Source organism: Verticillium alfalfae, genomic scaffold, assembly GCF_000150825.1.
Source record: "Verticillium alfalfae VaMs.102 supercont1.2 genomic scaffold, whole genome shotgun sequence".
Taxonomy (NCBI): domain Eukaryota; kingdom Fungi; phylum Ascomycota; class Sordariomycetes; order Glomerellales; family Plectosphaerellaceae; genus Verticillium; species Verticillium alfalfae.
This window is the reverse complement of record NW_003315037.1, coordinates 1,128,674-1,154,492: the sequence shown is the minus strand read 5'-3', so window position 1 is coordinate 1,154,492 and position 25,819 is coordinate 1,128,674. Positions and strand designations below refer to the sequence as shown.

The 25,819-nt window shown below is 57.5% G+C and overlaps 7 protein-coding genes across 7 annotated transcripts; 5 read left to right on the top strand and 2 right to left on the bottom strand.

Moving 5' to 3' along the window:
• Positions 1-98: 98 nt before the first annotated feature.
• Positions 99-677, top strand: VDBG_01809 (conserved hypothetical protein; the record flags this gene model as incomplete). Its single annotated transcript, XM_003007575.1, has 1 exon — positions 99-677. One exon carries the CDS (start codon positions 99-101, stop codon positions 675-677), a length of 579 nt encoding a protein of 192 aa, XP_003007621.1.
• A 97-nt stretch (positions 678-774) lies between these two features.
• VDBG_01808 (conserved hypothetical protein) lies at positions 775-1,449 on the bottom strand (the record flags this gene model as incomplete). Its single annotated transcript, XM_003007574.1, has 1 exon — positions 775-1,449. One exon carries the CDS (start codon positions 1,447-1,449, stop codon positions 775-777), a length of 675 nt encoding a protein of 224 aa, XP_003007620.1.
• Positions 1,450-1,881: 432 nt separating this feature from the next.
• Positions 1,882-6,137, bottom strand: VDBG_01807 (DUF814 domain-containing protein; the record flags this gene model as incomplete). Its single annotated transcript, XM_003007573.1, has 7 exons — positions 1,882-2,784; positions 2,823-2,981; positions 3,070-4,044; positions 4,134-4,195; positions 4,543-4,550; positions 4,857-5,578; positions 5,643-6,137. 7 exons carry the CDS (start codon positions 6,135-6,137, stop codon positions 1,882-1,884), a joined length of 3,324 nt encoding a protein of 1,107 aa, XP_003007619.1.
• Positions 6,138-8,045: 1,908 nt separating this feature from the next.
• VDBG_01806 (conserved hypothetical protein) lies at positions 8,046-8,946 on the top strand (the record flags this gene model as incomplete). Its single annotated transcript, XM_003007572.1, has 3 exons — positions 8,046-8,207; positions 8,268-8,488; positions 8,565-8,946. 3 exons carry the CDS (start codon positions 8,046-8,048, stop codon positions 8,944-8,946), a joined length of 765 nt encoding a protein of 254 aa, XP_003007618.1.
• A 3,918-nt stretch (positions 8,947-12,864) lies between these two features.
• VDBG_01805 (woronin body major protein) lies at positions 12,865-13,390 on the top strand (the record flags this gene model as incomplete). The annotated part of the gene is made up of 2 exons (XM_003007571.1): positions 12,865-12,890; positions 13,021-13,390. 2 exons carry the CDS (start codon positions 12,865-12,867, stop codon positions 13,388-13,390), a joined length of 396 nt encoding a protein of 131 aa, XP_003007617.1.
• A 398-nt stretch (positions 13,391-13,788) lies between these two features.
• On the top strand, positions 13,789-15,516 carry VDBG_01804 (cysteine proteinase; the record flags this gene model as incomplete). The annotated part of the gene is made up of 3 exons (XM_003007570.1): positions 13,789-14,125; positions 14,213-15,029; positions 15,085-15,516. 3 exons carry the CDS (start codon positions 13,899-13,901, stop codon positions 15,514-15,516), a joined length of 1,476 nt encoding a protein of 491 aa, XP_003007616.1.
• Positions 15,517-19,823: 4,307 nt separating this feature from the next.
• VDBG_01803 (conserved hypothetical protein) lies at positions 19,824-22,841 on the top strand (the record flags this gene model as incomplete). The annotated part of the gene is made up of 2 exons (XM_003007569.1): positions 19,824-22,512; positions 22,567-22,841. The coding sequence occupies 2 exons, from the start codon at positions 19,824-19,826 to the stop codon at positions 22,839-22,841; spliced, it is 2,964 nt and encodes a 987-aa protein (XP_003007615.1).
• Between the last annotated feature and the right edge of the window lie 2,978 nt (positions 22,842-25,819).

Here is a 25,819-nt window from a genome sequence, read left to right as displayed (position 1 = left end):
TCGCTCACATGAATCCCATCTTCGTCATACAATCACACACCAAAACCAAACCAGCATACCATCCAAACAACAAGACGAGCCAACCTCCAAAGCCCACAATGCCGCCTCCGCCCCCAAACCCACCCCTCGCCTTCACGACAGACGCCTCGCTGCCGTCCATCTACACGACACCTCTGTCCCGGTCCTCCTCCCCGCCATCGCCACGTCTCGTCGTCGGAGCCGCCGTCCTCCACCGCGACGGCAGCGCCAGCCCGCGCATCCTGCTCGTCCAGCGCAGCGCCCACGAGTTCCTCCCCAACCGCTGGGAGCTGCCCGGCGGCAGCGCCGACCTGGTCCACGACGCCTCCCTCGCCGCCGGCGCCGCGCGCGAGCTGTACGAGGAGACGGGTCTGCGCGCGCGCCACGTCGCCTCGCTCCTCGGGAGCTACGCGTGGCTCGATCACGGGAGGCCGTGGGTCAAGCATTCGTTTCTCGTCGAGGTGGAGGGAGGGGGCGCGCAGGCACCGCCCCAGGTCCGGCTGGATCCCGAAGAGCACCAGGACCACGTCTGGGCGACGGAGGAGGACGTTAGGGTAGATCACGTCGGGGAACGCAAGCTCGCGTGGACGAGCGAGGACCAAAAAGCTGACGTGCTGAGGGCATTCGCAACGGACAAGGATGTGTCGTCGTCTTCGTGATCTGGATCATCTCGTGGCGTGAGCCACGGCTCTGCTTCTGTAGCGGACAGCGGGCTCTGTACGTCTATACAACATCGACATGTCTACCCTCTACTCTCTACTTCCTCTTCGATCCCTTGCCGCCTCTGCCCCCCTTGCCTGATGACCCCTTTCCTCCGCCGCCACCGCTGCCGCCGCCGCCGCCGCCGCCAGCGCCCATCATGACCTTGAGCTTGCCCACGGGCACCGAGTTGATGACCTCCTCGGGCTTGAACGCCTTGATGAGCTCCACCTCGCGCGGCCACATGCGCTCCGAGTCCTGCGCCCGCTCGTCAACGACGCCCTTCTTCGTCGCCACGAGCTTCCACCGCTCGAGCACCTCCTTGACCGCCTTGCCCTTCTTGACCGGCCCCGGCTGGAACTTGACCTTGTACTTGAACCGCCCGAGCGCGTTCCACGGCGCGCACACGGGGATCGCCTCGACGATCTCGTCCCCGACGAGCGGCGTGCCCACGAGCCCGTCGAGCGCCGTCACCTTTTCCGCCTCGTCCGCCTCGAGCAGCTCGACGCCCTCCTCGTGCATCAGCCGCCGGATCTCCTGGTGCTCGGCCGTCGCCTTCTGCTGCTTCTGGTGCTGCGCCCGCCGCCGCTCCTTCTGCGCCGCCGCCTGCGCCTCCCGTTCCGCCCGCGCCTTGGCCTCGGCCTCGGCCTTCTGGCGCCCGGCCGCCGCTCCGATCAGCGCCTCGGCCGCTGCGCGATCGTCCTCGTCTTGGTACTTGTACTTGGCCGCCATCTTCTTGGCCTTGCCCTTCTTGCCTCGCTTGGCCGGTGCCGTCTTGGCGGTGCGGGCTGCTTCGACGCCGCCGTCGTCGTCTGCGCGCTGCCCTGTGGTGGCGCGTCGTCCTCGGCCGCTTCGGAGTCGCCTCCTTCGTCTTCGTCTTGTGGGTTGGTCTCTGCGGGTTCTTCGGCCTTGGAAGATACCTGCAAGTCCTTCATCTGCTCGACTGGCGCCGCTTCCTTTTCCTTTTGCTTCTCCTCGTCATCCTCCTCCAGCTGCTGCTCCTGTCGCTCGCCATCTGTGGTGTAGTCCATCCGCCATCAAGCGCTGTTGGTCCCCTGCAGCCCCTGCCAGGCGGGGTTGTTCGCGCGCATCATTTTTCTTGGGTTGTCGTTCAAGGCCTCGGTCCTCACGCTTCATCTTTCGGTCCTCGTCCCTCCTCGGTTCTCATCGCCCATTAAACCAACGGTCCAGCCGGGCTGTCGGGGAAGCAAGTTTCGTAACCCCCCGAACGGCAACCCGCCCGGGGCTCTTCATCCGCCCCCGCAAGCCTGTGCCTTCAACGTGCTTTGGCCTTGCCTCTCCCTCAACTGATCCTGAAACATGAATGCCGAAGGCCCCAGCACCCAGCGGGCGGCCGGGGGGCAGGAAGTTCCTTCCTGGCCCCGCACCCATGAAAGCTGCCGCGGGCAGGTACTCCCCCGTTGGCGCCGACTTGGACACCTGGTCGGCCCTGACCCACCAGGCGCCCATGCCGGCCTTGGAGTCCCACGCGCTCGAGCTGCAGACCGACAGCATGCCGGCCTGCGCCAGCGTCGACGGCGGGATCGGCGCGTCCGGCGTGTCCTGCTTGTTCTTGACAATGACCGTCGCGGCGCCGTGCATGTCGGCGTGGCAGTACACGTCGCCCTTACGCAGGTACCGCTTGTACAGCGTCTCGTTCTGTTGGGCATCCTTGCCGCCGAGCACCAGGTAGCCGTCGGACGAGAGGAACCAGATGAACTTTTCGAACCACATCTGCTTCCGTATCGGCTGCAGAACCGCCTTCTCCTGCTTGAGCCCCTTTTTCAGATCTTCCGTGATCTTCTTCTCGGCATTCTTCAGCGCCATGGTCGAATGCTGCACCGTCTTCAGCTCCTTGACGGCGGCCGTCCGCCGCTGGTCGTAGTACTCTCGCGCGTTGGCCCAAGGCGACAGGCCGAGATTGATCTCGATCTGCAGCCGCCGGTCGGCACCCTTGGCCTTGGCACCGTCTTCGTCATCCTCACTGTCGGATGCGTCCGATCCGGTCTCGTAGGCCTCGTCCTCGTCCTCGACAGCCTCCGTGCCGAGCAGAAGCGTCATGAGGTTCTCGCCGAGCTTGAGCGGCAGCTTGATGGTTCGGCCACAGGGTTGTGCCGCTTCTGCTCCCGCTCGATGAGCTTGCCGATGTTGACCCAGTCCATGCCCTGCTGGACGAGACCGTTGACGGCATCCATGGCCTCCTGCACGCGCTCGACGTTGGCCTCGATGGCGGCGGCCTTTTGCTCGTTCAGCGACTGGGCCTCCTGCAGACCTTCAATGCGCTGGGCGTGGTCCTGGCGCGTCGCTTCGAGCTTCTTCTTGGCGGCGGCCTCGCGCTCGGTGAGCCTGGACTCGAGTTTCTGGCCCTCGAGCGAGGAAGAAGAACTCGTCCACCGTCTTGTTGAAGCCGTCAAACGTGAGGACCTTGACGGAAGGGTCGTCGGCAAACTTTTGCGGCAGAAACGGGTGAAAATCGTCGTAGAGAAGATCTTCACGCTTCGTCTCGGCACCGTCGTCCGGCTTTTCTTCCGTCTCCTCGCTCTTTTGCCTGTATTTCGCAATGACATAGCCCGTCGTCGTGGCCGAGCTCGTGGCGTCTTCGACGACCTTTCTGGCGACAGTCAGGGCATGCAGCAGACTGTCGAGCAGAGCGTCGCTGTCGAGGAGCTCGGCCGGCGTCTTTGTCGGGTCAAATCCAGTGACCTGGAACGCGTGGTCGACGAGCATCGGAGGCAGTTCAGTAATGGTCGTGGCGAGGCCCTTCCTGAGCTGGTCGCCTGGCTTGATCTTCTTCTTCCCAGTCGTCGGCGCGTTGGCGGCCTTGGCCGCCATGACCCTCAGTGCATTCTGCAGCCTCTCTCTCGTCAGGGGCGGGACGCCGCCAAAGTTTTGCCTGTTGTCGAGGGAGTAGCTGAGTCCGACGCGCTGGGGTTCCTGGCCCTCGCCCTCGGGAACGTTCCGCAGCAGGGTCAAGATGCGGAGCTCGGCGTCGGTCAGGATGACGTTGCCGCTGGCGAAAAACTCGAGGAAGAGTCGGTACTGCCCATCGCTGAATGTAAACTCGATTATTCTGTCGGTTCCGACTTGTGACACGGCCGTCAAGCGTCTTGTCTTGAGGAACTTGCGCAAACGCGCCACAAAGGCGGAAGGGGCAGCAGCGGTGGTGCGCGCAAAGTCGGTTAGGTGGCAGCGGAAGCCCGAGTCGATGAGAATCTGCTTCTTATTGTCGGGCTTCGCAAACTTCAGAAGTAGGATCTTGGAGGACAGGTCGTAGACGTTGGCCAGTCGAAGCGTGACGAGACTTTCGTGGAGCTCGTGGGCGATGACCTGGGGCGGAGCGCGTTGGTTAGCGATACGATGATGCAGCCAGCCGTTCGGTGGTGTAGCCAGCCGTTCGGTGGGTGCGGACAGCGTACCTTGACGTCAAGGGACGAGAATCTCTGCTTCATGATCGAGATGCGAGGTTCTGGGCTCGTGGCTAAACGACAATACAAGTCTGGTGCTCACTTGATGATGCAGCAGAGAGACGAGGGGCACATTGGTGGTGCCGATGATGCTGCCAAAGGTGCAACAGTGTGGCGGCCGCGGGGCATTTGTGGCTTATTGGGGAAAAGGCTGGGTGGCTCAACTGCATGACGTAAGGGTCCGTACACATCAGGCTGAAGTACCGGAGGACCTAGGTACCTACTTGCCTACCTACCATCGTCGTCTTCATGCCGAGTCCCTCACAGTGTCACCATTTTGGCTATTGGGGCGGCACCCAATAAAAACGTCGTTAGGCTCTCGAGTTTGACCTTAAGCATGCCCCTGTGGATATAAGCTTACATGGTAGGCTATATGGCTGGCATGACTTCGACTTCTGGCAGGGTATATCGTACGCGTGATATCATTGACCAACAATACAACTTGTTCCCCATCAAACGTTATGCCTCCGTCTAAAACGTGTAGACAAGCCCGACCAAATTCCGATACGCCGTCCGCCTGTCGCTTTTCGTATGCATGGTACACGCGCTTCACCACACACCTCCATCCGCTTTGATATGCTCAGCGTGTGGTGATGCCCAGCGCGGCTCTCTCTCTCTCTCTCTCTCTCTCTCATATCTTACAAAGCGTCACCTCCCGAATCTCCAACCGCTTACGAGGTCTCCCGACCAGTGGCAAACAAGAGAGGCCACTCAATCAGCTCCTTCCAAGCCGGCGACAGGCACTCTTCGATAGAGCACAGGGCATTGCGTCCCCATCCCTGCATGTACCAGGTCGTCGGCTCGACAGCCGAGACGATGACGCAGTAGTATGCGAGAAGCGACAAGGCCGCAGGGTCTCGCTGCCGCAGTAGAGAGATGTAGTCGCCCGACAGGTCAATGGGCCATGTCAACGCGATGCGATTCTCCGGCATCGCCGTGGTAGCCGTTGCACGGTGTATCCAGCTGATCAGGCCCTCGAGTTCGCGTGCGACGATAATGTTGGTGGGATCGATAGCTGCGTTGAAGGTCGTCAGGCGTGCTGCTACCGAGTCGAGAAGCGGCGTTGATGTCGGCGGTGCCGTCTCTTGGGCGAACAGGTGGCCAAGCGTGCCGCGGCGGATCAGTAGCTCGGACGCGTCGAGAATCTCGCTCATGCCGCGGATGAGGAGGAACACGTCGAGAATGTTGTCGACCGTCGGGGACGGCAGCGGCTGATCGGGACTCGAGCACTGCTGCTGATGCGGAAACATAGCGTAGGCGCTTAAGGAGGAGGAGCGGACGACGCAGCGAATAGGGGGTCGCATTTGGCAGCCGTGATGCGTGGGAGAGCCGCACGCATGCCGGCCACCGGCATCGGTCTGATGCTGCGAGGCCGTCAATGCGTACGCGGCGCGACGCTCTGGTCGCAGGGTGGCGAGATGCAACGCCGAAAAGGCGAGGACCTGATGAAGAAAGGAACACGTGAGTGAGGGCGATCTTGGGGATCTCAAGCTGCCAGACGTGCTGAAGGTCTGCAGACCGCGGCAGGGTGAGATAGGCACTGGTGGAGTAGTGGTGCATGAGCTCGAGGTCGGTATACCACGTCCCGATGGGCACGACGGCGTACGGATCACGGTCGGGCGTCGAGAGGGGCGTCGACGACGAAATGGGGCGTGTTTGCTGCGAACCAGAGGCGGACAGGTCCCGTCGGAGCATCGCTGCTGGCCCTGGCACTGGACGGTCAAAGCTGCCATTGCTGCTGCTCCGAACAGTGCTCAGACCCATGTCCCCTGGTGGTGATGCATGTTGCTGCTCGTCGGGTGATGTTGCAGCCGACGGCGGTCCCTGGACAAGGCTACACTCGGTGCCATGCCTCACGCACGCGGTGCAAGGCCTCTTCTCGTCGCACTGAACCAAAGTTAGTGAATCAATTCGCACAGCAAACGTAGCACACGATGATGGCGGCGCCGGCGGCATTTGGAGAGGGCAGGGCACATCTCAGCGCGCTGCATGACACCGCATGCATGCCCATGCCCAGCCCGGCCGGCCACCCGGTCGGAGAAGAGGAAAGGTGCTGCATACTTTGACACGGCGGCGCTTGCATCGGGCACAGCCACCGCGAGACTTCTTGTAACCCAGACGCGGCGGCATGGCCACGGGTCTGGACACGGCTGGACACCGTGTAAGCCGGGAAGGAAACGGTGAATCGCGGGCCCTTAACTGCGAGACCGAGACCGAAAACGCTGAGCCGCACGATGATCTGGATCTGGATCTTGAAAGGCGTTCCGAGTTTGCGGGTGGCTCAGCTACAGTGACGGAATCGCTGTGCCTCACTCAAAGCGAGGTCGATGTGGACGTGGCAAGGCTGCGGAAAGCGAAAGCGAGTGTGGGGGAAGGGGGCGAGTAATGGATATGAATGGTCGGGGTTGGGTGAGTTGGGTGGAGGACGAGACGGCACGCCGCGAACCCAAGTGCCGAAGAAATGGGTGGATCAGTTTGGGCGGTCGATCGCCTCCTGCCACAGGGTTATATCTGGAGGGGGTAAATGAATCAGGACGCGCCGCACAGTGTCGTGTGTCACAGACGGGTTGATGCTGGGTCGCGCAGGCGATCCTTGTCCTGAGGATGACTGAGCGTCTCGTTGTTCAGCTCGAGCGAAAAGACCGATCGGATCATCCGGCTTGTCGGCGGCGTGCATGCATTCGGCTACTAGGCCAAAGGGTGCGAAGAAAGGCTTTGAAGAGAATTGGCGCCCTGTCAGGGCGAAAGCGAGGACAAGGGCAAAGACGAGGGCGAGAGCCAGCAAAGAAGTATGTGCCTTGAAACTAGAGAGCAAGCCAGCAAGTCCGCCTTGCGTGAGGACACGAGTCATGGCAAGGTACGTAGGCGCTTCCGGCGATGTGCTGGAACAGGGACACGGATTCTGCCGGACCGTGCTCTACTGTATTCCAATGGCTGAGTAGGGAGAGTGTGAGCTCTGGCCTGACGGGCGTCAGGCATTTGCAGTCTGCGGTGCACCGTCTGTGGTCTGACGTCTGAGGTAGCATGTTCTTGAATCCTTGTTCTAGCGACGGCTTTCAAATGCAAGGCAGAGTCGCCGGCAGACTTGGAGAGGTTCCGAGGACCGACACCTCATCGCGCGGAGTGGAGTTTTGACGGGTCGACTTTACAACCCGAACAAGGTTCCTGGAATGAGCAGTTGTGGACGACGAGATGAGTGACAGCACTGAGTGAGACAAGGGCTGTCTGTCGTGTCTAGGCCTACCTAAACCCCCAAAACCTTAGCTGGGATACGCAACCCAACGAGACAGTTAGTCCATCAGTGGCATCTTGGGGTGGTTATGCCAGCTCCGCCAAAGGGACCCTTAACCTGATTTGGATTCAAGCTGTATGCTGCGGCTCTTTAGCCTCCCAATAGGTAACAGGCAGACGCTCATTCTGGAGCTCACCTAATCCATCTGGGTCCACTGTCTCGCCCACGGCAAATCAACGCCCAAAGCGAAACCGAGGGCTCGTCGTAAGGCATGATAGTGTGCTTCTCGAATATCGTTCCAGTGCATCGGGTAGGCACTTTCTGTTGGTGAAGATTGCGTAGATTGAGTTGAATTATCTGAGCAAGGGAGTTAGTCTGGGGTGGACTGCCCTGACCTCCCCTGAAGATGATAAAACCACGACATGCCCAAGTCGTGGAGGAAGAAAGACTCCTAGTGTCAGCATGCCAAACATCCATCATCAACATCAACTTACATCAAGTACCTAATTCCAGCCTTTCCATACCGCCTCCCCGTCCTTGCCTCACTCTTTCGGTAGCCAGACTGCTCTGCCATTGATTGACTCGACAACTTCCCTTCTCCGCAAGACATACGGTTCGACCCCGAAGATATCATGGCCTCTTTCGCCAACAGCGGCTTCTTCGCCAGCCGGTACAAGTTTCGCCTTCACATCGTCCAGCTTGTCCTCATCCATATTGTCCTGGGTCTTGCAGGCGCGCGTGTCTTCATGAAAAACCAGCCCCGGGGCAGGGGTAACACAATAGCCCTTGGCATGGTATGCTGGCACCGACTTATCGGGAGAGGCGGACCATGAACTGACAGCGCGACATCATAGGGCGCCAAATCCTTGATTATCATATTCTATCAGCTGGCCACGGAACATATTGCGCGTTTCCGAAGGTGGTCGAGCCTCAAGGCTTTTGCCATTCTCAACTGCCTCGAGATCGTTTTCTGGGGTGCTGTTATCTTCCTTGTCATGCAAGGAAACCTCCAGAGATGTGAGGGAACCGGCTGTATCTTGAACTGGATCGTCTTTGGTGTTGCGATTGTCATTTCGTAGGTTGCGCCCCGCCTCGCTTGTCTGTAGGATCTTCTCGAGCTGCCGCTGACAGTGGCCGTTTTCTCTGCACAGCATCCTTTCGTCATGGGTAGCCGTCATCTCCGTCTTGGACTTCCGCTTCTTCCGCGCCAACGGCGTCCGCCGTGACGACGTTTCCCTGCGAGGCGGAAGCGAGAGCGGCGTGCCATTCCAGAGCAACCCTGTGCAGCGCAACAGCCGTCAGTCGCATCGCAACAGCCATTCGCGCAGCAACAGCAACCAGCACCCGAAGAGCCCATCACACCGTAAGAGCTCCTCGCATCAGCACAAGAGCTCCTCGCATCAGCACAAGACCCACAGGCAGCACAACAACCCTCAGTACGACAGCAGCCCACAATATGAGACTAGCCCTTCGTACGAGGCCAACCCTACGTATTACAACAACCAGCAATACACAAGCAACCAGGCGAAATAGAGGATTGCTTCACAGCATTCAGAGATGAATAGCCCAAGCTTAATCCAAGCTTTTCGGCACGTGTGACATCGCCTCAAGCATGCCAGCGGTGGATATAGTCGGGGAATGCGTGGTGCATGGCGCAGGGGTTACGGGATATTTGTAAATGGCTTCGTCCACTTTTTTTGATTTCTTCTCCTTTGTCGATAGACCGGTTGCTAGCGTTTGCGTTTCGGATTTTCAGGTCCTGGTTGTTCGGGTTATGCTGGTATGCAGCTCTGGAAGGTAGCATGGCATGCGAAGTAAGCTTGGCAATAAAGTGTTCGGAATTCAGAAGTCATCCAAATCACCCGATGAGAACCCAGCGGACGATCACGTCGTTGCCTTCCACCAGGACCCTTGTCTCAGTGGCGTTCAACATATCTTAGTCGTGGACTAGAGTCTTCGCTGAAGGGAGCTTCGTGTGACGCTCTCAGGAGGTTGTCTCGCTAGTGATGAAGAAGGATGAGATGGCTCTTCCCGCGGAATGGGCTTCCACGAGCGGAGCACGTGATGTGTTGAGCCGTGAGTAAGAACGACCCAATAATGACCGACTGGGCAGGTGGAAAGGGGGATGAAGCTCACTCCTCCCTTCCTTCGAGTCGTCGGAATTCTGCTGGTGGCAAGTGGTACCATTTACATGCCAAACGATTTGGCATGAGGCGAGGTGGGGTAAGAGGCGCGTCACATTGTTGAACGTAGCTGCCATTACCAGCAAGCGAGCTGTACTAAAAGACAATCGATGTCCAGGGACAGGACCTTTTCTTCACCAGCTGTGACCTGCTCCTTTTCCCCCTTCCGAGGACGAAACATGCTTCCAATCCAGTTGGGCTTATTCAGGGTCGTCCAATTGATCACAGGGCACGCATCATAACGCACCTTAAATGTCCGGTACGCAACGAAGCGGTTTCTTCACAACATTTCCCATCGGGCGCCCTACGTTCGCGTCGCCCCAGCTCCAGCCCGACAACACTTCTCACTAGAGAATCCCGACCGCCCAATCGCACGCCCTACGATTTCGCTCCCGTGTCAGTAAGCTCTCCACTTATCTGACATATGATACCCACGATGGAAGGCGACAAGTCTCCGTGAGCAAAAAAGAAGCAAGCAAATCACACTCTGATTCGGTCAGGCCGGAACGGTTTGTGCTTCCCCAACCTGGACATCCAAGTCATGGCTTAGCTGACCGCCAATCGAGTCCTCACACGACCGCCAGTCGAGTAGCCCAGCCGCCCGAATGGCCCCTTCGTCTGCCGTATCGTGCAGCGAGGAGGTTGGGGCTCTACTGATCGGCACTCCCCAGTTCGGCCACCTCGAGATGCAGTAGCCTGCATGGCGGCCTGGTTTTTGCTGGTCGACGTTCGTCGTTGGTCACTGGGCAACTCGGCCGCTGATCTACGCATGTTTTATGCTTCGCCGAGGCGTGCATAATACGAAGCTTCAGCTTGTGCACGGCACCCGTGGCGTGTGTCTGAGCTCCTCACTGGCCGCTGGTTGGCGAGAGATGAGTGGCCCCCCAAGCATGCTACACCCAGCCACTAATTGTCCCGGGTGCCATGCGCATGGGATAAGAGAGAAAGAGAGAGAAACAGCGCGGGCGGGCGGGGGCAACAGACAAAGGATGAGATTCAATTCACGAACGCACTTGTCGGGACCATTAGCCCCCGGGAATCAGTCGAGGAGGGATCCGAGCAGAGCGCGCTGGCCTTCTTCAGCAGCCGAGGCCCGATCACGGGATGAAGGGGAAATGAAGCTGGGGCACTTCTACAACGACAGATCAAATCAACGCCGAGCCAACTTTCACAAGCAAGAAGGAGCCAAGAACCTCGACGCGTCCTGCACGCGCTGGGCTACTGCAGAAGAACGGGGTCTTTACGAAGCGGAAACGGAAGCGGACAGGCGAGATGGAGGGTGAGTGGGCTCAGTCAGGGGGGACCTGCATCGCACAACGCTATCCCCGTTCAAGGTCGAGTAAACAAATCGACAGGACCACAGCACCCCATCCGCCCAGATGTCCCAGCTGAGCTCACAGAAGGCCGGGGACCAACCCCCTGATCAACCTGTTCTCAGGCTCGACTCCTTGTTGATCGCTCTGTGTTCGACGCACACCCTGCCGCGGCAACCTCCTGCCACGCAACAGTGCAGAGCCCCGTCCACAAAACCCAATCCGCGTCGCCAGTCTCGCAGCTCCCATCCTCCTCCTCTCTCCCCCTCCCCTCCCCTCATCGATCTCAAGCCAGACACACCAGACCGCCTCGCCTCGCAGCCTCCAACCAACCGTTTCCCGCCTCTACAGAGCAGAAGTGTGAAAGCCAGTACAAGAAGCGCGTGGTGCCATCAAGCCCGGCTTCTTCCCGCCCTTTCCCCTTCTACTTTGTTTTCCAGGAAACAAAGCAAGAGGAACTACTTCTTCTTTTGGCCCTGATCCTTTCGTGCCACAGAGCATCGGAAGGTCGCTGAAAGAGGAATTGTTCTTCGTTGCGCTCCAGAGCCGCCACCCTGGACTTTGAAGCCCGCGTCCCCGTCCCCTTCAGCATCTTCCCTTCCACCTACAAGGAAGGCGAGACCCAGACAACCACCACCACCGAGACTCACCAGGAGCTCGAGATCCAGCTCCCCCCGACCCAGCAGCAGCCGCAAGCCCCCGGACGGGAGGAGGCTCAGCAATACTCGTCCTTCACTGCGACCGCCCAGCTCCCGCCTCGTCGTGAGCAGCAGCAGCAACAGCAGCAGCAACAGCCTCAGCGCTACACCGAAGAGGTCCGCATCGAGGAGCACTTCCACCGTCCGGGCGTTCAGCACCAGGAGACTCGCTACCACGAGGAGCACCGGTAAGTACCAAGAAAACAAACATTCATTCTGTTTCTATCGTACATGGCTCTTTTTTCGCTTCACCTCCCCTTCCCCCGTGGTCAACCGGACAACGGGACTCTCCCACCCTGTTTGCGGCCACTGTGGGCACAAAGTGGGCGGAGAGAACCAACAGGCGCTTCAGCTCGTATTTCCACGCAACCCCTTCATCTTCTCCCCTCAGCGGTGGGCGGGTGGCTTGGGCGGTCCGTGGGGTGTGCTGGCGAAATTGCTTGCTTCTTCGGTTTGCAACTGGTGGATCACCCACGACGCCTGGCCAGACACACCCCGGACCCAAAACAAACCCAACCAACCACCCCTACCTCGTTACCCCCTACTAGCCCAGTTGTCCGAGTGACAAAACAATCGGTGAAGAAGAATTTCCCATCGAGCTGGAGCTTCATCACCTTTAGCTACCTTACATCACTTCACCTACACCCTCTTCATCCATCAAACCCAATTCACCATCTCCATTCATCAACGATTGGGACCTCCACAGACTGACGCATTGCATCATCAGTCCTCAGCGCCACGACTTCTCTGAGAGCTACGTTGAGGTCGACCGTACGCACCAGCACTACGATACCCCTCTTGACTGCATCGAACGCGAGTACCGTGAACGTTGCCAGCCCCGTAACACCCGTGAGGAAGTAAACAACTGCGACCGCCCCGGCCGCATCATCAACGCCGAGTACACGGTCGAACCCGCCCGTACTCACCGCCCCAGCTTCCGCGAGACCGCCCGCGAGAAGGTTAAGTACACCGTCGAAGGAGCTGCTCGCCGCATCCGCGAAACCAAAGCCAAGATGGGTTACTACGATGACGATGGTAAGCCAATAGCCCCTGTTGATCCGCTGAAACTTTCTCACCTAGTCCCCCCCTTCCCTGCTTTCTTACCGTCCTGCCCTGGCCCGCAAGTCCCCTATCCTCCCCCATAAGCACTCCAGCTGAGTTGCGTTTGTTATTTTCCTATTTATCCAGGCCACTATCACTCCTTCCGTCAGGGCCTGTACAGGTGCGCTGACCGACTCGTCCAACCCAAAGGCCGTGATGAGCACGTCCACGCCGACAACGATGTCCGCCAGCCTTCCCGTCCCCGCCCCAGCGGCGGCAACCAGGGCCCCTGCCTGCCCAACACGGTGTCGATTCCCTGCAACCACATCCGCATGGGGCGACTTCCTGATGCTTCAGGGCCGCCCCTGCCAGGGTGATCCGCATCTCGACCTCGGCTGCCACCGGCCAGTACCGCTACCTTGGTGTCGACCTCTTCACCAAGCAGCTGCACGAGGAGTCGTCGTACATCTCCAACCCTGAGCCCAGCGTCGTCGTCCAGACCATGCTCGGCCCCGTCTTCAAGCAGTACCGTGTCCTTGACATGCACGATGGCCGCATCGTCGCCATGACCGAGACTGGTGACGTCAAGCCTGACCTCCCCGTCATTGACCAGTCCAACCTCTGGTCCCGCCTCAACACTGCCTTCGAGTCCGGCCGTGGCTCTGTCCGCGTTCTCGTTCTCAACGACCGCGGCCGTGAGCTCGCCGTCGACATGAAGACGATTCACGGCTCTCGCCTGTAAGCGGCATCTCGATGCTTGCTGTGCTGTATGTATCTGGGTGGAGCTGGATTGAGGAGTAGCAAATTGGGACTTTTTGAAGATTGGAGATAAACTCGGCACCAGGGACCGCCGCGTCTCTGGTGTTAGGCATTAGTGTACATGTCTGTAATTGACCTGGTGTCCGTATCTACAAATCCCGAAGGGCGATGGCGTGACATGATGGGATTGGTGTATGGCTGGTAACGAAAGCCGGCTTGCGTGGCATGGTGCCTGCGGCACCTGGATGGCCAGCCGCAGGCGCTGATCCCTGTCTCACCTGCTTCGTTTAGCGCGGAGACTAAGGAGCTCAGGTGCTCCTCCCCCTCACGACTGATAAGAGCTCCTTGCCTTGATCTCACCCTGCCTCCCCTTCTTGAACTGATGTTGATTCCTGTCATCGGGTCCATGCCGTTCGAGAGCGTGTGGTCTGATTGAAGACTGGCCTGTACCACTGTCAATTTGCTGCTTGTTCGAAAGACCAAGACCTACGATGGGAGCCCACCTCTCGACGCATGACACTGCCGATAAGGCCCTTGTCGATCGCCTCGAAGGTCTTCAGGTCCGCAGCACATCCAACGACTTTGTCCATGTATCAAAAGATGGGTCGCAGAGCGAGAAGCAGGCTCTTTCCAGACTTGTCCATCGCGAACCAGAGGGTATCTCAGTCAAGCTTGTAGAAGACTGGCAGAGCACCTTTCTCAAGGACCCCAAGAACAGGTATGTCGCTTCGCAATGCTTACTGCCGCGACACGTCTTGCTTCCTTCGCTCATTCTCTTCCCATGCACCGACTAATTCTTCTCCAGGTTGGCCCTTTCTGCCCTCAGCAATGCCGACCCGCGTACCGTCCTGACATCTACACCCGCCACGCTGTCTGACCCTCAAATATTCAACGTCCGCATCCCCCTCGAGGGAACGCCGATAACAAACCAGCGCTCTTCCGGCCGCTGTTGGCTCTTCGCCTCCACGAATGTTTTCCGTGTTGCCCTCGCCCGCCGCTACAACCTTGCGGGCTTCGAACTCTCGCAGTCCTACCTGTTTTTCTGGGACAAGCTCGAGAAGGCCAACTGGTTCCTCGAGCAGGCCATTGCCACGGCTGGCGATCATGACCTCGACTCTCGACTCGTGCAGCACCTCCTCGGTGACCTCATTTCAGATGGCGGGCAATGGGACATGGTCTACAACCTCGTCGACAAGTATGGTCTCGTGCCCCAGTCCTTGTACCCGGACTCGTGGAATGCCCAGAATTCGGGTGTCCTCAACTCCGTGCTCAAGACGAAGTTGCGCGAGTATGCCCTTACCCTCCGCTCTCTTGTCAACGAGCAGAGCGCTACTGCTCAAAGCGTCAAGGACGCCAAGTCCAAGATGCTCCAGTCCATCCTGGGAGTCTTGACCCTGACACTTGGCGCGCCGCCACACCCGCACGAGGCCTTTGTTTGGACTTACGAAGACAAGGACGGCAAGGCCCATGAGCTGACATCGACCCCGCGCGCCTTTGCACGCGACATCTCCTCGAGTCAGTGCCGCGTCTCGAGCGCCACCATTGCAGGCATGGTCTCGCTCGTACACGACCCGCGTCACGATCCCTTGACCCTCTTGACCGTCGACCGCCTCGGCAACATTGTGGGCGGCCGCCCAGTTACCTACGTCAACGTCTCTATTTCTGCCCTCAAGGCAGCCTGCGTGCGCCAGCTTCGCGCCGGCCTCCCCATCTTCTTCGGCTCTGATGTGGGCCAAATTCAGCTCCTCGCGCTCCGGTGTCATGGACCTCAACCTCGTCGACTACGAAGTCGGCTTCGATGTTAGTCTCCTCGCAATGTCTAAGGCCGATCGCCTGCGCACGGGCGAGTCACAGATGACCCACGCCATGGTCTTGACGGCCGTCCACATCGATGACAAGACGGGCCGCAGCGTCCGTTGGCGCGTCCAAAACAGCTGGGGCGAGGCCGCCGGCGACAAGGGCTGGTTCGTTATGAGCGACGCCTGGATGGACGAGTTTGTCTACCAGGCCGTCATCGATCCCCGTTTCCTTGACAAAGAAACAAAGGACGTCCTCAAGCAGGAGCCGATCGTGTTGCCACTGTGGGATCCCATGGGCAGCCTGGCGTGAGGGGCAACATGTTTCAGGAGCAAGTTGCGATTTGGTGTGGTAAGTTATCGACAGTACGTACGTGGTTTTTTGTTTTAGCCTATGCCAGCATGAAGCATGAGATATTGAAATTGATTTCTTTGAGGGCTCTCGTCGTTGAGTCGCATCACTGGACCAGGCCCGACCATACCTACTCATAAAAAGAATTGAAGAGGAAATCGGTTTGTCTGTCGTCCGCTACATGTTGAAGACTTGCCTCGGTGATCTGATACAGTAAAGGACCGGCCATGTCTACATCTTCAAGCAGTTCGATACGAAGGCCTTGAGTCGAGGTTCCCTGCTTGGATCCGAATAAAATGACGCCATTCAAGAAGGAGCTCAAAGCTCTCTGTCCAGCCATCATTTTCCGGATAAGGTGCCTCGATGTTGGACTTCTCAAAACATCGGACTGAACCCAAGCAAGCTGCTCCTATTGTCGTTGACAGGCCAACTGAGAACAGGGGTCACTAGTACGAGCCCCAGTCAACTTCCAAAAAACCATCGTCAAGAACTGGATGGGTAGCAGCGAGAGGCAAAGAGGCAAGAACCCTCCAAGCGTAGCTAGCAACGGTGGGCCAAGCGCAATGCCCTCCGCAGCCCCCGGTACACCAAAGGCTCACGCACAACGTCAAGATATGTGGGCAGGCGAGCGCACCTCATCATCTCATTGCCTGAGTCCAATCGGTCTCGAGCTGATAAGGCGTTTGTAATTCGTCCTGACAGCGACATGCGATGGCCAACATATTGGGCCCGGCGGTCTCCGCCATCTTCCCAATTCAAGCAACAGGCCGGGATGATCCCTCGGGCGGGGCTCCGGTGGCAAGCACGGCCGTCCCTGCCCAACGGACGATTGGGAATTGGGAGACAATGTGAAGCAACGCAGGGGCACGGCCGGGCGCAGAGTCTCCGTGGCAGCGCGGGGATGTGCTTTTGACGGCTTCGTTCCTGGGAGGGATAGCCCGGGTTGCGAAGAGGCCATAGGCGACAGCGCAACGTGGCGGCAGGGTAATCAGGTATCTGGAAAGTCAGTCGGCTAGTTATGGTCCCCAGCCCTCCATCTGGCACGAGATGTGGTGCCTGTTCGTCGACCGCTTACCAGACAGTCGACGGGACGGAGCTGTCTCCTTGGACACGCCGCCTGATCGTTGCCGTTACACTCAAGGGTGGCCAGCTGGCTGTGACGGCGAGGAGCGGTGAGGGGCGTCTTCGGGCTCGAACGTGCGGTGTTTGTTCTCCATGCCAATACATGCAATCTTGGGCAGGGAGATCTGCTCGAGGCTATGCCGTGAAACTTTGAGGGTCGACAGCGAGTTTGGCGGCAGTTGTGGATCACGAGCGGATGTCGTAGGTATAACGTCGATAATTGGAAATCGTCGGGCACTGTGGTTCTGGACCATTCGTGAACTGTGTTGCCTGGCCTGACTTGCCTAGCTGCATCTTTCCGAGGCCACCTCCGTGGATCTCACGCATCAAGTCGAATGGACTCTGTTGCAGAGATCTCCTTCGGCCAACGCAGGCGACGACCAATGCTTGGGCTGATATCGACCGTTCCTGTGTGACATGTAACAGGGGGGTGGGGTTTTCGTTGGGTTGCGAAATGGGGTGCTCGTTGCAGCCCAAGGCTGGTGCTTGTCAGGCGCTTGACGGCCGTGGCCCTGGGCCGCGAAGACCATTAGCATGACCTGGTCCGCGATGCATCCAGCTGGGCTGGGAATGGCTTCGAAGCGCCCAGGTTCGACCTGGCCTCTCGATCGAATCGGCATGGAAAGGGATGTCATGATGTGGTCGCTAGGTGGGTTTGTTCGGACACCAGGGAGACAGGTCGACAGGGCGTCGTGCCACTGTGGGTTCTGAGGGCAGGCAACTGAAGAAGATGGCAATGTAATTGATTCACAGAGCATGCATGGGCATGAACCCTTGCTCGCATTAGCGGGTTGTGATGATGCGAAGCTGGTGAACCAGACGAAGGACGAAGAAAAGGGTCGTGGCCGCTCTTTAATGGCAGGTGTTGAACTTCCTTTCCACCTCATCTCACATGGGAAGTGACCACCGGCCTCGTCACTCCTTCCATCTGCCCTGCCTCAACCTCGACCACAACCACAACTTCAATGCTGGACTCGAAGCGTTCTACAGCATTCAACTCTGCGGCTCGACGGTTCTGGAGCGCGTCAAGAAGCTCGATAATTCAGAAACAACGCCACACGCCTGATACTCTGTCTCATTTCATCGGCATGCAATAACTGGATTCTTTTCCACATCTCATCTGTCTCGTTAGCAAGACAGATCAGCATCCCAGCATTCAAGAAGCTCGATCCGAAAGTCGGGGGGCTAATCGAAGATCCAGAGGCAGCCCGTCTCGGTTACGAACCGATACGAGAACGAAGGCACCTCCGTCACGGTATAAACTCAGCCAGCGTATCCTGGGAGGGCATCATCGGTCCGGCTTGGCACCCTGGAATTCGATCTTTCATCATCATCATCAACCAGAGAAAGCACATCTTGGCATCCTGAGCCACCACGCTGGTGGGATCAGAAAGACACAGACATCTGGAGCTCGGGACGAGACGTCACTGTGTTGACCAAAAGCGTTGTTGCATCGAGCTACTGGATGGCCACTCCCTAATCCTGCTCGCCTACCTACACAACCCATTGTCGTAGCCACACACGAGCAGTGCTTCGACACTTCTCTGATACCTGGAAACCCCGCTGCTTCCACAGCAGCAAAAGCAGGCAGCTATCTCGCTTCCCCGCTACAGACGCCGGGTTTCGCTGTGTAGCACCGCACTAAATCACGCGACGGCAACGTTTACAACTACTTGGCCGACACCACACAGTCCTCATCACCCTGCATAAAACAACCGGCCCGGACTGAACTGCTGGTCGCACAGCCTTTGCTCAATTTTCCCACCATAGCTGGGCGCGGACAAGCCGCCCTTTGCGATCCTGGGTACATATTGAACCCAATCGACCATTCCCGGCCTCCCCGACCCTACGGCAGTCGATCCCCCCCGTGCTACCATCTTTGTCGAACAACCAGGCCCGGTGTCACGTCATTGCCCCCGAATACCCAGCGTCTCCAATTCTGCCACATTTCACATTTCTCCTCGTCTGCCTCTCCGCTCGCGTTTTCTGAGCTCATACTGATCCGGGCCTTGTCGGTATCGTTTTACTTTTGTTGGACACGAACCCATCCAACCGAACCACGCTGCTTCTCCGTGGTCATCTCCATCACGCAAATCGCACGCGTCATCTCTCTTGGCTGCAGACGCATTGCATATACCCACAAGCGCACAGGGCCAGCCGATAGCCGGGCCTCTACTCAAAACGGTGTGGCCGTTTCTAGAGGCCGCATCGCAATACCACCCTACAGTCACCGAACTGAGCTTAATGGTGAACGTGGAGGTCTGACACGAGCCACAATTCCAGGCCGCCTATCGATACCAGCTGCGGTCCGTCTACCAAGCACGCCGTTCGCCTCGGGACGACGTTGAAAACATTCACCCCAAATCGTCCTGGAAACCCGGCCCGTTGCTATCCGGACTTGTCATCCTATTTTCCGCCGTTTAAGTCCCGTTGGTCATTGTCAAAGACACGCCGCGGGAGCCGGTCATTGTCCCTGTCATCACCACCCCGTGGCCCCGCTATTGATACCACATCAACCTGAGAAGCCCTCACTACACATATTGTTTCCCTGTTCTTTGCCTGATCGACGGCTTGCCCTCTCGCTTCGACCCGTTATCCACCAGATTAAGGTATAATGAATGGGTCTTTTCCAGGACAATATTGACCTCACGTTGCTGACCAAGTATCAGCCAGGCAGGCAAGGTGGCATTCTCGGTGGCGCCCTTCTGGATTCTTAACAATCTGCCGATGAGTGGAGGAGCTGACACCAGCACCACTCGTACCCGACCCCAGTAAAACTGCAGTTCCCCACCCTCCCGAGCACACATTTGTTGGACCCGATCAGTTGGCCAAGGCCTGACTCAAACCCCCGCCATTTGACCCCTCTTACCTCACTGATTCCACAGCCATCTTTACGTGCCACTGATTTCTTTCCCGGTAAGGCAGCCCAAGTGTGGCCTGCCACCAAACCATAACGACTCACCGAGCCTTACGTGGATCGATACCGCCTCGAAAACCCGCAAACCGTCTCAAAATTAAAACAACGCTCGCGCGGCCGCAGAGTTCGTCTCGGTCTGTAGCGTCGCCTGCTGTCGAAGATTCGCTCCGTCGATTGCTTTCAACCCGAAGCACCACGAGCCATAAACACTTTGGCTCTCGACGTCATCATGGAACCCCGCTATCCAAACACTGCTCATTATGGCCACGCTCGGCCACGCTCGCCAACCTTCAACCCCGCAAGAGCCTCTCTGCCCAGCAGTATAGGATATAGTTCCATGTATGGCGGTGATATTCATGTCATGCCAACGTCGACCCGATACAGCACCGGAACTTCGAATCGCCATCGCTCCGCCGCGAGCCCAACTACCACCACACACTACGCCGTCTCGAAAGATCCCCTGGCCCGCGGCCCTAACTTGCGAGAAGCCAGTCGTTCCCGCCGCTCCTCAACCCTTGATTCGTCGAGTCCTCGACCTGTCATCGTCACCACAACACAGAGACCGCAAGGCCATCAACCCTCACACTCTTCCGGTGGTAGACACAGCAGCCCGACTCGCGACGACTACCGAACAAGCGATTCTTCATTTTACACGCAACCTGCCTCTTCCATACGTTCCCGAAGTCACGCTCGTGGCAACTCATACGGCACTCATGATGAGTTTGCTCACCTTCGGACCGGCGACAACCTCAGCGCGAGGCATGATACGTACCGTAGTCGTACGCCAGCCATATATTCCAATACACCACGCCACAGCGGTACAAATGTAGCTTATGGGGGCGAGGGCTATGAGTACACGAATCCCAGCGACTTGGCTCGCTACGACCTCACTCATGATCGCCCAACCCGGTCGCAAAGGCGGGAAAGCTTCGATCGTAGCTACTCCCGGCCTCACGTGAACGTGTCCACAGATGCCGGCTGGGCGTACAACAGTTCCACGCGATACGACAACCGTGGGGGCCCTCCCCCCAGCACCAGAGGCTTCGACAAAATTACTCGCAGCTCCACTGTGGTTCCATACGAGGCGCCGCCACTTCAAGACTCTGTTCCGCCCACGGTCCCCGCCGCGCCACAACGACTCCAAGTCCCCGACAGCCCAAAGGAACGTCGTACCGGTGGTTCACCGGAAGTCGGTGCTGTTTCTAATGCCGAGTCTCGCGGGCCCCGCAGACGGCCAGTCTCGGTTTATCAGGAGGGTGCACCACGCTCTATCCATCACGAAGATTATTACCGAAGCAGAGAAGATGACCGTGCCCAGAAATTGTCACGCGACCACGAACGAGAACTTGATCAAGGCTATGGCACCATCCATACCGATTCCTTTCGCGACGAAAGTATCGCGGCGCGTGGCTTCGGCATCAGGACGGAACCCCTTGCCGCACCAGCTCGCAACGACGCTGCGACAGCCGGCGCGGATTACGATAACCGCCGTGATGTGCGCAAGGAGCCGCATGCTAGCAGTGAAGGGAGAAGAACTTCCGAAGAGGACAGCAGGCGGCCGGTCATCTATGACAAGCCCAAAGAGCATCGGGATCGACGCACAAGTACTGCCAACGATGAAGAGCCAGATCGCAACAGGCTTCGCGATAAGGTCGGCACTGGGCTTGGGATCGCTGCGACAGCTCTAGGCCTCCAACATGCTGTGGGCAAGGACAAGGACAAGGATGGGAAGCTGCCTGAGAAGAACGATCAAGAATCGTCTCGTCGCCGGAGCCCGGATGATGACCGCGATCGCCGGCGGGATGAAGACTTGTCTTCTAAACCAAACGACCGGTACAGGCCACGCGAGGAGTCTCGCGACCCCCGTGATCGCGCAACCGTGATCGTCGAGACTCGTCCGTCCGTGCCTCAGCCTAAGGATGAAGCTGATACCCGTGACCGCCTTCGTCGGGAGGCTGAAGGTAGACTTGGTGGCGAAGGCCCGAGAGGAGGGGCCCCTCGTGAGGCATCATCGGATGAGGAGGCCATTTCCAAGACTAAGAGGAGACGTCCCTCAATCGCATTTGACCCCACAAACACGTCGGATCTCAAGGCTCTGAAAGAGCAGATGGCTGCTATGAACGCTGCCGAGACGTCAAAGCCTAGGTTGGACAGACCTGTTGATGCTGAATTGTCGAGGGACCCTCGAGAATCAAGAGAATTGCGGGACTCTCGAGACCAAAGGGACTCTAGGGATTTAAGAGATTACCGAGACAACAGGATTGCAGCCGCTGAGCTACCACGGGACTACAGGGAGCCTCACTCATCAACAACCGAGCCACCGCGTGATTATAGAGATAGTCGCGCTACTGTGGCAGAGCCAGCCCGAGACTACAAAGATTACAAAGATGCTCGCTCGGTGCCTGTTGATTCCTACAGGGACCACAGAGAGTCACGCTCGGCGGTGCCGGAACCTACGCGAGATTTGAAGGATGCTCAGGTGGTGTCGCCACCAATCCCGCCAAAAGAGCCAATCCTGCCTCCATCTCAAGATTCGACGCTTGTTGGGGGAAAGGACGAATCTCGCGGCCGAGAGCTTACCCCGTTGAAAACTGAAGACAAGCAGGTCCGTGTCGTCTCGCCACCTCGCGACAAAACGGACTCCAAGCCATTGAAAGGCATTCTGAAGCAACCGAGCAAATTCCCCGAGGAGCACAACCCTATCCGTGAGGGCGTAGCACCGCATAAGGACGACAAGAAACTGAAGGATGCTCCTGCGGGCGCGCGCTGGACTAAGATTAGCCGCAAGGTTGTTAACCCTGAAGCTCTGACGGTCGGCAAAGAACGATTCGAGGTTCGCGATGATTTTGTCATCGTTCTGAGAGTCCTAAGCAAAGAGGAGATTCAAGCGTACGCCTCGGCAACGCAGATACTCCGAGGTAGGCCATTTGACAGCCTTCTCCCACATGGTACACTGCTAACTTCCTTTCAAGAGCGGCGACGAGATGGAGAACGCACGAGCGATCGCGATCGTGACCGCGACGCTGATCGAGTACGGGATCGCGAGCGGGGGCGTGACCGCGATGCCGATGATGATGAAAGGTCGAAGCCGTACCGCCAACACCGCCGCGATGATGATTACGACAAATACGACGATGATCGTGAAAAAGATCGCGGAGATCGGCACCGGAGGCACGAAGAAGACTCGAGGCATCACCGGCGACACCGTGGCGATCGAGAGCGTGACCAGCTGGCTATTGAAGGATGAGGGGGCGTTGACTGCGTGTCAGGCGATGCAAGGCGTGATGCTTTTTTGTACCGGTTTTCGAAAAGAACATACCATCTGATTTTTGTGATGAACTCGGTCTTCTATCCCAGACTTAGCCAGCATAGTTGTTGAAGTTGGTAACGGTAGCGCGCAACAATTTACGTGTGAGCGAAGCACATTCTGGAATAGTAGTGTTGGAAGGAAAATATTCGTATCTATGTTTTCTCATGGTCAGGACCAGTAACAAGTATTGCGTTGACTAGAACCATCCACGCCATATGTGAGCTTTGCTCTCTGGTTTTTCCCCCTCCCGAATGACATCGAGATTGGTCACTACGTGTGTAACTCTAGTGAGCTGGGCAACAGGAGCAAGAATGGAACCCGGTCAGATGCTACAATGGGTTTGGCCTTGGCAGTAGCTTCGACCAAGTACGTCGCATGGCCTCCACGCCCTACATGGGGCTCTGACTCTGACCGCCTCGTCAGTTGTTTCTCGCTTGCAATAAACTGCAGGAAGGACGGGCGCGTGACATAGTGGCGGTCTCAGTCAGGTCTCATAGCAGACTTGCTTTTCCACCATGATAAATGCCCGAGCAGCGTACTACTGATGGCTTTTCTGATAAGGCCAACCGCAGGTAGTGTCGACCAACAAACACATTGTTACTTCTTGGCATTTTCCGAACAGGGTGTCCAAGGCTGGTGCTTATCAGTGCCGTCCGCGTGCATGGTGTCGTGGCGCTACTGTTGTTGGCGCTCGTCAGCCTTGTGTCCATGATGTCTACCAAGGCGGAGGGCGCATTATCCGGAGCGTTTGGTACTCGAGGCTGCACGAATGTTTGGCTTGACCTACTTCCACATATCGTAGGCACATGATTTGAGTCAAGGAGAGACAGTAACATGTATATCATGCCATTTGTGTTTTCTTTTCCATACCGAGTGCTGCTGGGCTTTGGTGCGGGGTACAATGATGCTTTCTTTTGCACAGTCTTGCATCATGAATGATTGTGTGATTGTGGTGATCTCGTAAATGTACACGGAATCTGATCGTAGTGAAAGGCTGTGTGACCTTTTGGTGGTTGCTGCATCGACACATGCCCGTAGAAAGGCCACTCCGGGAGGTCCGTTTCTCCTCGATAGCAAATCTGCGGGATGAGATATTGGAACAACTAGCACCGAGAGGTCGTAGGGCTGCCAAAATGGTAGCCGACACGGCAACATAGTTGGGAATTCTATCCGTTTCCTGCATAAGAATCCGTACCATTTCTATCCCATAGGTCGTTAGGGTCGTCGGCCACACTGACAATAGTCTTCTGGCCCACTGGCATGTCCGGGGAGGGTACCTAGTTTCACATCGTTGTTTGGAGGAGAAGTGATGTCAAATTTATGAGATTCTCAGGCATACAACTTAGGCTACATCGATTCACAAAAGTCACACTAGCCATATGGCATGTACTGAGAGAGGCTAAGAAATCTATCCACGAATATAATCAGCATCTATGTAAGGCTTTTGTCTGCCTCTTTCCTGCGAGAGCCCTGGGTTGCTTGGACATTTCCGTAATCTACCAACCTGGCCAGAAGAAATCGAGAGACAGCCAACGCTACCGAGCAGTGAATATACAGTTCGGCACTTTACCATGTGATGAATCACGAACCCGAGACGACCAGAACCCAGTGGATACCTGGCCGGTACTACAACGATACATGTCTCATGGATGCGTCAAATCTCACAAAGGACGCAAAAAGAACATGGGCATCTGAACTATGACGTATACCATTGCGCCGCAAACTTGAAGTCAAATAACTCTACTGACCAGGCACTCAGTTTTGTTTAACACCTAGCCCGCGCGCGTAGTAGGCTGCGATCACGACAGGGTTACTTAGCACGACCGGGGGTGGCCAGGTATCCCAATACGGTTGCAGAATCAAGTTCGACGCGACAGAGAGGATCATCTCATTTGAGTGACCCAGGAACAGGAATCCCAGCCCCCCACGTGAAGTACGTGCCGCTCAACGACAGCATCGCCTGGCCTTCGGCATGCTTGAACCGTGCAACTAGATAGACATGCCGCGCTGCGCCAAGTATCCTGGGGTTGAGTGAGGACTGGGGGACAGGAGGAAAAGGGGGGGGGCGGCCTCCCAAGACACGTCGCGTCGCACCCCAAAGCGATCTGTATTGCGACGCAGCCCGCGCTCTCGTTTTCTGCGGCTTAACCCCAAAATACGTCTCATTTCCTTGCTGAGCGCCACTCGGCGACATCAAATGGCCGCTGGCCGGCCCCGCCGACCGCCTTTGCCGTCCGGGGATTTGTCCTTCTTGGAGATGTGCAGCCAACTCTAAACGGGCAGACAAACCCATCACGGCGACGCGAAACTCTAGATCACGCGTCAGCCCGTTGCTGTGATTTGTGAGACGGGCGAGACAGAGGTAGTACATCGTTCAGCATCTGCGACCATGCACATTTGTAGGCGACTCATGTGAAACGACATGATGCGGGAGGTTGTTGCAAGTAGCTCGGCCAAGCGCAAGAGATAGATGAACACTGTGAGGTTACATTGATGAGTATTCAGTTTCTCAAGTTTCCCAAGTGGATAAGGAGAGCCCACTTCCAACGGCGGGCGAGTCTCTGTCTCATTCAGCCACCTGTCAGCGACGAAGACTACCGACGACGACATGGGATCCACCACCTCCCCGATAAAGTACAGGCAACAGGACGCACGGAGCGCGCTCATTCTTGTCTCTTGCCCTCTGTATCGCTATGCCCGAGGCGATAGTCGGACAGACTCGAAGCGACATAGGGTCAGCTGATACAGCCGGGCCGTGTACAGTCTCCGCTGTGGTCCTACAAGCACCAACAAGCGGCCGGTGCGCCAAAATTCGAGCACTTTGTGTGCAATTTTCATGCCAGATGGCGATTTCCTCTCCACTTCCAGATGGCCGGGCATGGTCTCGAACCCTTCTTAAAAGGGGTAATAAGGCC